Genomic DNA, 12,097 nt, shown 5'->3' on the forward strand with positions numbered 1-12,097 from the left:
GAGGACATACTGGCCTTCCTAGGAGAATACACACACGACATCAGACCACACGGAGTACACATGGTGGTCAACCAACAGGTACACACTATATAAGCCTGCTCACGCACACACACACACACACACACACACACACACACACACACACACACACACACACACACACACACACACACACACACACTATGCATACTGATACTAAAGTGACCCTGCTTTGTGTGTGTATCTCCATAGGGTCGTCCGTCAGGGGACTGTTTCATCCAGATGCGTTCAGCGGAGCGGGCTTTCTCTGCCTCCCAGCGGGTCCACAAGCAGGTGATGTCTGGTCCGGGCCAGGCTGGCAAGCGAGGGGTTAACAGCCGCTATGTGGAGGTGTTCCCCTGTAGCGCTGAAGAGATGGGTCTGGTGTTGATGGGAGGCTCCCTCTCACACACACACATTCACACACACACCCGGACCAGGAGTAGGACAGGGCTCAGCCCGCCGCCATGTAAGTCCAGACGTAAGTGCTGCTGGGAGCTGGGCGCTTTGGGACCGCAGGGTAGGTGGGCTGCCACAGACCAGGGGGCAGGAAAGGGTGAGGGGATAGAGGTCAGAGGTTAAATCTTGCCCCCTGTCTTCTTTTCTGTCTGGGTTCTCTCTGATCTAGAACTCTGGGAGGGCAGGAGCGTCTGACCTGACCAGAGGGGTAGGAACCTGGGGTGTGTGTGTAGGTGTGTGTGTTACCCCTTGTGGTTTGGGAATATTCTGTGTCATTTTGGTGAATTTGCATGCGGGGAGAAATCTGTAGTTCACTGACTGTTCAATGAAAACATCTTCTTCACACACTCTGATTAAAAACAGTGTGTTCCAATGGTTTATGTGTGCTTGGCATGTGTGAGGCCTCTTGCCCAATTCCAAATGGATCCCAATGTACTGGAAGTATTGGATAGGTGTGTAAGCAATATTACAAAAGTGACTTGAAGGTAGGGACTCAGGATTGATTTAGGATTGGGCTCGAGTCTTCCAGTCGGAGTGTGTCCAATCAGTGGGGCTGTGGGAGAGGTGGGTGGAGCTGAGCACTGGTGTGTAGTGATGGAGATGTCTAGTCATTGAGCTCTGGTGTGTAGTGATGGTGGTGTCTAGTCATTGAGCTCTGGTGTGTAGTGATGGTGGTGTCTAGTCATTGAGCTCTGGTGTGTAGTGATGGTGGTGTCTAGTCATTGAGCTCTGGTGTGTAGTGATGGTGGTGTCTAGTTGTGTAGTGATGGTGATGTCTAGTCATTGAGCTCTGGTGTGTAGTGATGGTGGTGTCTAGTCATTGAGCTCTGGTGTGTAGTGATGGTGGTGTCTAGTCATTGAGCTCTGGTGTGTAGTGATGGTGGTGTCTAGTCATTGAGCTCTGGTGTGTAGTGATGGTGGTGTCTAGTCATTGAGCTCTGGTTTGTAGTGATGGTGGTGTCTAGTCATTGAGCTCTGGTGTGTAGTGATGGTGGTGTCTAGTCATTGAGCTCTGGTGTGTAGTGATGGAGATGTCTAGTCATTGAGCTCTGGTGTGTAGTGATGGAGATGTCTAGTCATTGAGCTCTGGTGTGTAGTGATGGTGGTGTCTAGTCATTGAGCTCTGGTGTGTAGTGATGGTGATGTCTAGTCATTGAGCTCTGGTGTGTAGTGATGGCGGTGTCTAGTCATTGAGCTCTGGTGTGTAGTGATGGTGGTGTCTAGTCATTGAGCTCTGGTGTGTAGTGATGGCGATGTCTAGTCATTGAGCTCTGGTGTGTAGTTATGGTGGTGTCTAGTCATTGAGCTCTGGTGTGTAGTGATGGAGATGTCTAGTCATTGAGCTCTGGTGTGTAGTGATGGTGGTGTCTAGTCATTGAGCTCTGGTGTGTAGTGATGGTGGTGTCTAGTCATTGAGCTCTGGTGTGTAGTGATGGTGATGTCTAGTCATTGAGCTCTGGTGTGTAGTGATGGTGGTGTCTAGTCATTGAGCTCTGGTGTGTAGTTATGGTGGTGTCTAGTCATTGAGCTCTGGTGTGTAGTGATGGTGATGTCTAGTCATTGAGCTCTGGTGTGTGGTGATGGTGGTGTCTAGTCATTGAGCTCTGGTGTGTAGTGATGGTGGTGTCTAGTCATTGAGCTCTGGTGTGTAGTGATGGTGATGTCTAGTCATTGAGCTCTGGTGTGTAGTGATGGTGGTGTCTAGTCATTGAGCTCTGGTGTGTAGTGATGGTGGTGTCTAGTCATTGAGCTCTGGTGTGTAGTGATGGCGATGTCTAGTCATTGAGCTCTGGTGTGTAGTGATGGTGGAGTCTAGTCATTGAGCTCTGGTGTGTAGTGATGGTGATGTCTAGTCATTGAGCTCTGGTGTGTAGTGATGGTGGTGTCTAGTCATTGAGCTCTGGTGTGTAGTGATGGTGGTGTCTAGTCATTGAGCTCTGGTGTGTAGTGATGGTGGTGTCTAGTCATTGAGCTCTGGTGTGTAGTGATGGTGGTGTCTAGTCATTGAGCTCTGGTGTGTAGTGATGGTGGTGTCTAGTCATTGAGCTCTGGTGTGTAGTGATGGTGGTGTCTAGTCATTGAGCTCTGGTGTGTAGTGATGGCGATGTCTAGTCATTGAGCTCTGGTGTGTAGTGATGGTGGTGTCTAGTCATTGAGCTCTGGTGTGTAGTGATGGTGATGTCTAGTCATTGAGCTCTGGTGTGTAGTGATGGTGGTGTCTAGTCATTGAGCTCTGGTGTGTAGTGATGGTGGTGTCTAGTCATTGAGCTCTGGTGTGTAGTGATGGTGGTGTCTAGTCATTGAGCTCTGGTGTGTAGTGATGGTGGTGTCTAGTCATTGAGCTCTGGTGTGTAGTGATGGTGGTGTCTAGTCATTGAGTTCTGGTGTGTAGTCCCGTGTAGCTCAGTTGGTAGAGCATGGCACTTGCAATTCCAGGGTTGTGGGTTTTGATTCCGACCGGGGACCAGTATGGAAATGTGTGCACTCAACTCTCTGGATGAGAGCATCTGCTAAATGACTCAAATGTAAAACAGTCATGGTGATATAATAGTGAGATCATTAGTGGGGTCAGGAGTCAAGCCCAAACACACGTCTGTAGAAACTAAAGGTGTTCATTGAGGAGGGTCGTTGTTGCAGAAGCCTCTCCTAGAAATAAACTACGACCGGACCATGTCACATAGCCATTGTAGACGACTGGGAAGCACACTGTAGTCTGCTTACAGCAGCCATCTTTAGAGGGGACCAGGGGATCTGTAGTTCTCTGTGTGCCGTGTTGGGCATGTGTCCTTTCCTTGTCCTTGCCTTGGCGTGTTGTCTAACTACCCCCCCACCCCCAATCCCCCCTCCCCAGGTCTGTCTCCTCCCTCCTACTCCTTCCCACCCATCCCTTCCATCATGCCGGCTGAGGCTGCCGGCCTCTTCCCTCCCATTGGGCAGGTGCTGCTGAGTCCACGCCCCCTAGGACCTGGACACGCCTACTACCCAGCTAGCACTCAGCTCTACATGAACTACACTGCATACTATCCCAGGTAAGGACTATTACGGGTTGTGGGGAAGGACATACACGAGGGTAGTTAATGATGTCAGTGCCCCAGATAAGAACTGTTAGCCCCATTAACCATCCAGTCATATACTGTAAGTGGCTTGGGGGCTGGGAGGGAGGGGACATACACAAGGGTAGTTAATGACTGAACAGTAGTGTGGTATCAGAAGGAAGAGCAAACAGCACTAAGACCACAATGACCTTTCTCTGTGATAACATGAAACTACAAGTGAAAACACATGAAGTGTTACAAAAAACACATTTTCACATGATTTTCCACATGTGAAATCGTGTGGTTTTTCCTTAACGGATATTTACTGTATGACTCTAAGCACACACACCTCATGGCATTTCAGGATGTATAATGCTGTGTTTGTTATGGCCTCTCCAACTCACTCCTTATATCTCCCCCCTCTATCTCCTCCCTTCTCCCTCTCTTCTCACTCTCTCTCCTCTCTTCTCACTCTCTCCTCTCTTCTCACTCTCTTCTCCCTCTCTCTCTCCTCTCTCCTCTCTTCACCCTCTCTCTCTCCTCTCTTCACCCTCTCTCTCTCCTCCCTTCTCCCTTTCTTCTCACTCTCTCTCCTCTCTTCTCACTCTCTTCTCCCTCTCTCTCTCCTCTCTCCTCTCTTCACCCTCTCTCACTCCTCTCTTCACCCTCTCTCTCTCCTCCCTTCTCCCTTTCTTCTCACTCTCTCTCCTCTCTTCTCACTCTCTTCTCCCTCTCTCTATCCTCTCTTCACCCTCTCTCTCTACTCTCTTCTCACTCTTCTCCCTCTCTCTCCTCTCTTCTCCCTCTCTCTCTCGTCTATTCGCACTCTTCTACCTCTCTCTCCTCTCTTCTTAACCCTCTCTCTCTCCTCACCCTCTCTATCCTCTCTTCTCCCCCTCTCTCTCCTCTTCTCACTCTCTCTCTCCTCTCGTCTCCCCTCCCTCTCTCCAGTCCCCCAGGTTCTCCCAACACTATAGGGTACTACCCCTCTCCCACCCCCCTGCCCTCCCCTGGGGGAGTGGTCCGTATGCATGGCCTCGCCTATAAAGAACTGCTCAACACCATTCAGGGATACCAGGTAAACAGTGTGTGTGTGTGTGTGTGTGTGTGTGTGTGTGTGTGTGTTTTTGTGTGTGTGTGTTTTTGTGTGTGTGTGTTTTTGTGTGTGTGTGTGTGTGTGTGTGTGTGTGTGTGTGTGTGTGTGTGTGTGTGTGTGTGTGTGTGTGTGTGTGTGTGTGTGTGTGTGTGTGTGTGTGTGTGTGTGTGTGTGTGTGTGTGTGTGTGTGTGTGTGTGTGTACTTGGATGTGTTTAACTATATTTGTGGGGAAGTTAAGTCCCCACATGAATAGTAAACAAACACGTTGTTAGTCACCACAAGGTGAAACGCTATTTCTAGGAGGTTTATGGTTAAGGTTGGAATTAGTGTTAGGGTTAGGGTTAGAATTAGGTTTAGGGGCTAGGGTTAGTTTTAGGGTTAGGGGTTAGGTTTTGGCGTTAAGGTTAGGGTTAAGGTTAGGATAGGATAGGTTTAGGGGTTAGGAAAAATAGGATTGTGAATGAGACTGAATTGTGTGTCCCCACACGGTTAGATATACAAGACTGTGTGTACGTTCATGTGTGTTAGAGAAAGTGTGTGTGTGTGCAATGTGACCGGTATAGTATGTGTTGCCGTGTCCTCTCATGTCTCACGGTCGATCCAAAGCAAGTATTCAAATCTGCTAATGGAGGAGTGTACTATACTGTCAGGTATCCACTGTGTTTGCCTGGAGGCTATCAAACAAGTTAGTCAGGTCTACCCTCCCTGTTCTGTTCCCTCCCTGTTCTGGTCCCTCCCTGACAAACACCCACAGGCATTCTGTTGGGTGGATCTCCACTGCCTGCATGGACTTGATTTACAAGAGGCTGCTCCTCACTGATACACTAGGAAATAGCCAGTGAGTTCAGCCTGTGCTAATGAACACTAGTTTGGAAGTTGATGTGATACTATATACTGTAGATAAATCAGCAGTAATCATCTTGTAAAGGCTGACTCTTCTGAACACACAGCCCAGCCCAGTCTGTCTCTGTCTCAGTCCCCTGTGTCTCTGTCCCCCTCAACACTATAGTACGCTACTGAGGATGGCCTTGTGCACGCTCATGCTAACATGCACGATCACGATCCCTCCCGGACCCTGCTCACGCAGCCCAAAGAGTGGGTGTGTATTTAAGGGGTGTGTCCTAGGCAGGCGGAAGGTAAGGATTGGCTGACAGGGTCATGGGGCGTTTCTCCTTTCCTTCGTCTCCGGGACGACGTGGTTGTGGGTGTGGTTTGAGATTCCGGGTTACTCGGGGGTCACGGGGTAGAGTCTAGCTAGGGGAGATTGCAATGCCCCAAACCACACTGTAAAAAAAGATGATGGTTCCACCAGAGAATCAGGGATGATCGGGACACAGAGTAGATGTTCCTCCCTCAACCACTGGTCCAGGATCAGATGTAGTAATCTGATCCTAGATCTGTGGTTAGGATGGGGTGTGTTGGATAATCTGATCCGAGATCTGTGGCAACCAGCTGCAATAGGATTGTGAATTTGTTAAACAACATATTTGTTGACAAAACTCACAATCCTATTCCAGCTGATTTCCTTCTTGTCATCTATATTTTTACAGTGCAGATCAGATTACCCCACAAACCCAAGGATCAGATTATCCCACACATCAAATCCTAACCTCAGATCTAGGATCAGATTACCCCACAAACCCAATCCTAACCTCTAGGATCAGAATACACCACACACCCAATCCTAACCTCAGATCTAGGATCAGATTACCCCACAAACCCAATCCTAACCTCTAGGATCAGAATACACCACACACCCAATCCTAACCTCAGATCTAGGATCAGATTTTTATTTAATTTAACTAGGTAAGTCAGTTAAGAACAAATTCTTATTTACAATGATGGCCAAGGAAAAGTGGGCTAACCGCCTTGTTCAGGGGCAGAATGACAGATTTTTACCTTGTCAGCTCGGGGATTCGACCTAGCAACCATTTTGGTTACTGGCCCAACGCTCTAATCACATTCTCTGGTGGAACCTAGAACCGTACCTGTTCTATATGGTCAATTTCTACCTGGTGCTGTCTGACTCAGCCCTTCCAAGGTGTGTTCCCGTTTCCTCCCTGGGGCGCTGTAGTGTGCTAGATAGTGTTATCACTGCTGTACTAGTGTCAGGTGGGGAGGTGGTGGACTAGGTGATGGAATCCTCTGGTGCTGGGGCAAGGAAACCTTCAAACCACATAGACTCCTTTCCTTGTACTGACGTTTTCTCTCTTTTCACTTCCTCTCTTTATCTTCCTCGCCCTCTCTCCCTGCCTCTCTCCCTCTCTCTATCTTCCTCGCCCTCTCTCCCTGCCTCTCTCCATCTTCCTCGCCCTCTCTCCCTGCCTCTCTCCCTCTCTCTATCTTCCTCACCCTCTCTCCCTGCCTCTCTCCCTGCCTCTCTCCCTCTCTCTATCTTCCTCGCCCTCTCTCCCTGCCTCTCTCCCTCTCTCTATCTTCCTCACCCTCTCTCCCTGCCTCTCTCCCTGCCTCTCTCCCTCTCTTTATCTTCCTCACCCTCTCTCCCTGCCTCTCTCCCTCTCTCTATCTCCCTCACCCTCTCTCCCTGCCTCTCTCTCTGCCTCTCTCCCTGCCTCTCTCCCTCTCTCTGTAGAGTCCTATGGAGGCATTGCCTGTACTGAGCAGTATGATTGGTCAGTCCAGCAGCGGTGATGCTCTGATGCCCTTCCCCCCTCTCCTGACCAAGCAGGGAGGGCACTACCTGGACCTAAACATGCTGTAGAAGGCTCAAAGATCCACACACTGACACTCACTACCCACACACAATACCAGGGGTGTCAAACTCATTTTACCCCAAGGGCCACATTGGGGTTTCACCCAGATCTGGAGGGCCACAGTGAAAAGTGGTTATATTTCCTTTTTTTATATAAGACATGGCTCTTTATATTAAACATGGCTCTCTCTATATTAAACTGTGCCGAAAGTTTGACCTGCCTGCACCACAATATCACACAACACACACTCCTGCACCACAATATCACACAACACACACTCCTGCACCACAATATCACACAACACACACTCCTGCACCACAATATCACACAACACACACGTGCGCATGTGTGTGGACGTGGGGGAATGTCCTGGCCTCCAGCTCTGATGTGTGTTCCCTGTCTTGAGTTTTGTGGTATATACAGTGTATATGCTTGAGAGCAGAAATGTATTTTATATCAGAGCTTTGCCTCAGCCAAACAGCAGCTCTGTCTTATATTGCACATAGTATTTTAAAAAAGCTTTCTAGAGAGACGTTCTTAGATGTTACAACCACTTCAGGAGACGTCTGTTAGAAGTAGAGCTGCGTTTAGTACTAATTATTCATCTGAACCTTTCTTCATGACTTGCATGCATTTGTGTATGTGTGTAAGTGCTTGTGAATGTGTGTGTGTGTGTATAAGTGTGTGGATGTGTGCGTAAGTGCGTGTGTGAGAGAGAGAGAGGAATGTGCATAGTGCACTACTCTCTCTAGATACTATATGTATATATTTTATTTTATACTGTCTGTCTAAAAACATATTACATTGTATTTCTTTATACTTTCTATAATTTTACAATCCAATACTAGAACGTTGTATTAGGAAGCCTCCTGCATGAAGAAGTTAGTAGTGCTAGCTACACTCAGATGTTTACATGTTATGGAAAATATAAAGCACTGCTAACCAATCAGATTACTATACAGATTATACTGTATATCAACAGCATAGTGTCTGACATAAAAGTTACATGTCAAATGCTGAATCACTCCCACACCCCTCCCATCTAACCTGTTTATGTTTGCCTAGTTCCACTCCACCCTTGCCTTTTGTATGTGATGCCAAGCTGAGCCCAGAGCCAGGAGATTACTATTCCTGTTGCCAGTGGTGTAAAGTACTTAAGTAAAAATACTTTAAAATACTACTTAAGTAGTTTTTGGGGGTATCTGTACTTTACTTTACTATTTATATTTTTGACAACTTTTACTTTTACTCCACTACGTTCCTAAATAAAAGTATGTACTTTTTACTCCATACCCAAAAGTACAAGTTACATTTGGAATGCTCAGGCAGGACAGTAATATGGTCAATTCACACACCTATCAATATAAGGCGTTGTAATCCCTACTGCCTCTGATCTGGCAGACTCACGAAAATAAAATAATGCGTTTGTTAATGAATCTACTTTTTTACGACAGTTTAGTAGTTTTTCCACCACTGTACTTAAGGACATTTAAAACCAGATACTTTTAGACTTTTACTAAAGTCATTTTCTATTAAGGTATCTTTACTTTTACTCAAGTATGACAATTGAGTACTTTTTCCACCACTTCCTATTGCCTTACCCAGCTCGGTCCCAACTCACTGTGATGGAGATTTACCACTGTGCTCTCTGATTCCTTACTGTAATGTCACTGTGCCTCCATCTCAACAGTCTACTTCACTGACATAAAAGGACATATTGTTCTCAACTATCATGAGTTTTCAGATCAGTGCAGACTGAGGGGAGGCAAGGAGAGGACCGCGCTTCAGACTATTGAAACTCAACCAGTGTGTTTTACTCCCATGAAGGCCAGATTAGACAGTAGAGCTATAAATGGCCTATGATGATGTAATACATTGATGTCTGCTGTGACTGTGGGTCCCTGGCTGTCCAGGGAACTCTCCTGTGACCACACTGACACTAATAAATAGAACATGTGAAACAAGCCTGTCTGGGAAACTCATTGATTACAAATCAAACACACTGCGAATTCATTATTCATTACAATAATCAAGTGACCAAATTGGAGTGAAGAGCCTATGATGAGTGGGTCTGTGATTTGCTGCGTTCACACACCTCTCTCGTACTGCTAAGATGAGGCCGCTGTTGACAGAATGTGGCTGGAGGAGGAAGACAGAACTCCCTGCCACGGTGTACTGAGTCTCAGTACCTCACACACCTTTTCTCACACAATAACAGTACTATTGTCATCCTGAAACATAATTCTAGCAGTACAAAATGGAGGGAGATGAGGGTAGAGGAAGAGAGAAAACAAGAAGCACTAGGACCCCGAGGGCAGAACTAGCATTGTATAACACTACGACCCCACCCACATTCTCGTTCACTCCACAACACTCTACCTGATCCTGTTAATGCACCGGTTTCTCTTGATTCACCTGATACACCAACACACCTCCCGAGCAGAGACCAGACAGAGAGCAGAATGTTTGTTAAAGTTAACATGTTGTCTTTATTAAGGTTAAACACAGGGGTATAGAACATAGACAAGAACAGCAATAAGGAACTGCACAGAAACATGGCAGAGCTGTAACCTGAGCTCTGACCCAAACTCTCCAGTTAGTTCCATGTAACCACAGGCCTAGGATCAGATTAGTTCTAAGATTAACCATAAGGAGGATGTAAAAAGGCCTGATCCAGGAATTGGTTATGGGCAACTACAACTGATCCAAGCTGCAGTCTGTTTGGGTCTGTCTCCATCTACAGGACAAGACCGGGACTGCAGCTTTTCACCTGGGGACAGTTACCAGCATGTAGCAGTTTTATCAGAGCAGATCAACATGACAATACAATAAGTCATAACAAATTGTTTGTGTCATCATTTAAACAGTTAGGGCTTTGATTGTGTAGCAGCAGTAACCTTACAGGGTGTGTTATTACAGGGTGTATAGTGTGGGAGCATGTTATTACAGGGTGTGTAGTGTGGGAGCATGTTATTACAGGGTGTGTAGTGTGGGAGCATGTTATTACAGGGTGTATAGTGTGGGAGCGTGTTATTACAGGGTGTGTAGTGTGGGAGCGTGTTATTACAGGGTGTGTAGTGTGGGAGCATGTTATTACAGGGTGTGTAGTGTGGGAGCATGTTATTACAGGGTGTGTAGTGTGGGAGCGTGTTATTACAGGGTGTATAGTGTGGGAGCGTGTTATTACAGGGTGTGTAGTGTGGGAGCGTGTTATTACAGGGTGTGTAGTGTGGGAGCATGTTATTACAGGGTGTGTAGTGTGGGAGCATGTTATTACAGGGTGTGTAGTGTGGGAGCGTGTTATTACAGGGTGTGTAGTGTGGGAGCATGTTATTACAGGGTTTGTAGTGTGGGAGCATGTTATTACAGGGTGTGTAGTGTGGGAGCATGTTATTACAGGGTGTGTAGTGTGGGAGCGTGTTATTACAGGGTGTGTAGTCTGGGAGCATGTTATTACAGGGTGTGTAGTGTGGGAGCGTGTTATTACAGGGTGTGTAGTGTGGGAGCATGTTATTACAGGGTGTGTAGTGTGGGAGCATGTTATTACAGGGTGTGTAGTGTGGGAGCGTGTTATTACAGGGTGTATAGTGTGGGAGCGTGTTATTACAGGGTGTGTAGTGTGGGAGCGTGTTATTACAGGGTGTGTAGTGTGGGAGCATGTTATTACAGGGTGTGTAGTGTGGGAGCATGTTATTACAGGGTGTGTAGTGTGGGAGCATGTTATTACAGGGTGTGTAGTGTGGGAGCATGTTATTACAGGGTGTGTAGTGTGGGAGCGTGTTATTACAGGGTGTGTAGTGTGGGAGCATGTTATTACAGGGTTTGTAGTGTGGGAGCATGTTATTACAGGGTGTGTAGTGTGGGAGCATGTTATTACAGGGTGTGTAGTGTGGGAGCGTGTTATTACAGGGTGTGTAGTGTGGGAGCATGTTATTACAGGGTGTGTAGTGTGGGAGCGTGTTATTACAGGGTGTGTAGTGTGGGAGCGTGTTATTACAGGGTGTGTAGTGTGGGAGCGTGTTATTACAGGGTGTGTAGTGTGGGAGCGTGTTATTACAGGGTGTGTAGTGTGGGAGCATGTTATTACAGGGTGTGTAGTGTGGGAGCGTGTTATTACAGGGTGTGTAGTGTGGGAGCATGTTATTACAGGGTGTGTAGTGTGGGAGCATGTTATTACAGGGTGTGTAGTGTGGGAGCGTGTTATTACAGGGTGTGTAGTGTGGGAGCGTGTTATTACAGGGTGTGTAGTGTGGGAGCATGTTATTACAGGGTGTGTAGTGTGGGAGCATGTTATTACAGGGTGTGTAGTGTGGGAGCATGTTATTACAGGGTGTGTAGTCTGGGAGCATGTTATTACAGGGTGTGTAGTGTGGGAGCATGTTATTTCAGGGTGTGTAGTGTGGGAGCATGTTGTTACAGGGTGTGTAGTGTGGGAGAATGTTATTACAGGGTGTGTAGTGTGGGAGCATGTTATTACAGGGTGTGTAGTGTGGGAGCATGTTATTACAGGGTGTGTAGTGTGGGAGCATGTTATTACAGGGTGTGTAGTGTGGGAGCATGTTATTACAGGGTGTGTAGTGTGGGAGCATGTTATTACAGGGTGTGTAGTGCTGGAGCATGTTATTACAGGGTGTGTAGTGCGGGAGCATGTTATTACAGGGTGTGTAGTGTGGGGGCATGTTATTACAGGGTGTGTAGTGTGGGAGCATGTTATTACAGGGTGTGTAGTGTGGGAGCGTGTTATTACAGGGTGTGTAGTGTGGGAGCGTGTTAT

General features: G+C 47.1%; 1 protein-coding gene across 4 annotated transcripts in view; it reads left to right on the forward strand.

The window, feature by feature from the left end:
* esrp1 (epithelial splicing regulatory protein 1) overlaps positions 1 to 9,287 on the forward strand; it is a 21,040-nt gene extending 11,753 nt beyond the window's left edge. The window contains exons 10-15 of one of the 4 annotated variants that reach the window (XM_036938629.1): positions 1 to 78; positions 232 to 499; positions 3,329 to 3,506; positions 4,464 to 4,590; positions 7,203 to 7,353; positions 7,407 to 9,287. The exon at positions 1 to 78 is cut by the window's left edge and continues 147 nt beyond it. In XM_036938629.1, coding sequence (XP_036794524.1) covers positions 1 to 78; positions 232 to 499; positions 3,329 to 3,506; positions 4,464 to 4,590; positions 7,203 to 7,331 — 780 coding nt within the window. In that variant the 3' untranslated portion in view covers positions 7,332 to 7,353; positions 7,407 to 9,287. Of the gene's footprint in view, positions 79 to 231; positions 500 to 3,328; positions 3,507 to 4,463; positions 4,591 to 5,618; positions 5,746 to 7,202; positions 7,354 to 7,406 lie in introns of those variants that run through there. The other 3 variants (XM_036938633.1, XM_036938641.1, XM_036938647.1) reach the window with 3 other exon arrangements.
* Positions 9,288 to 12,097: the final 2,810 nt, after the last annotated feature.

The sequence above is a fragment of the Oncorhynchus mykiss genome, chromosome 2 (genome assembly GCF_013265735.2).
Source record: "Oncorhynchus mykiss isolate Arlee chromosome 2, USDA_OmykA_1.1, whole genome shotgun sequence".
In the NCBI taxonomy this organism is placed as follows: domain Eukaryota; kingdom Metazoa; phylum Chordata; class Actinopteri; order Salmoniformes; family Salmonidae; genus Oncorhynchus; species Oncorhynchus mykiss.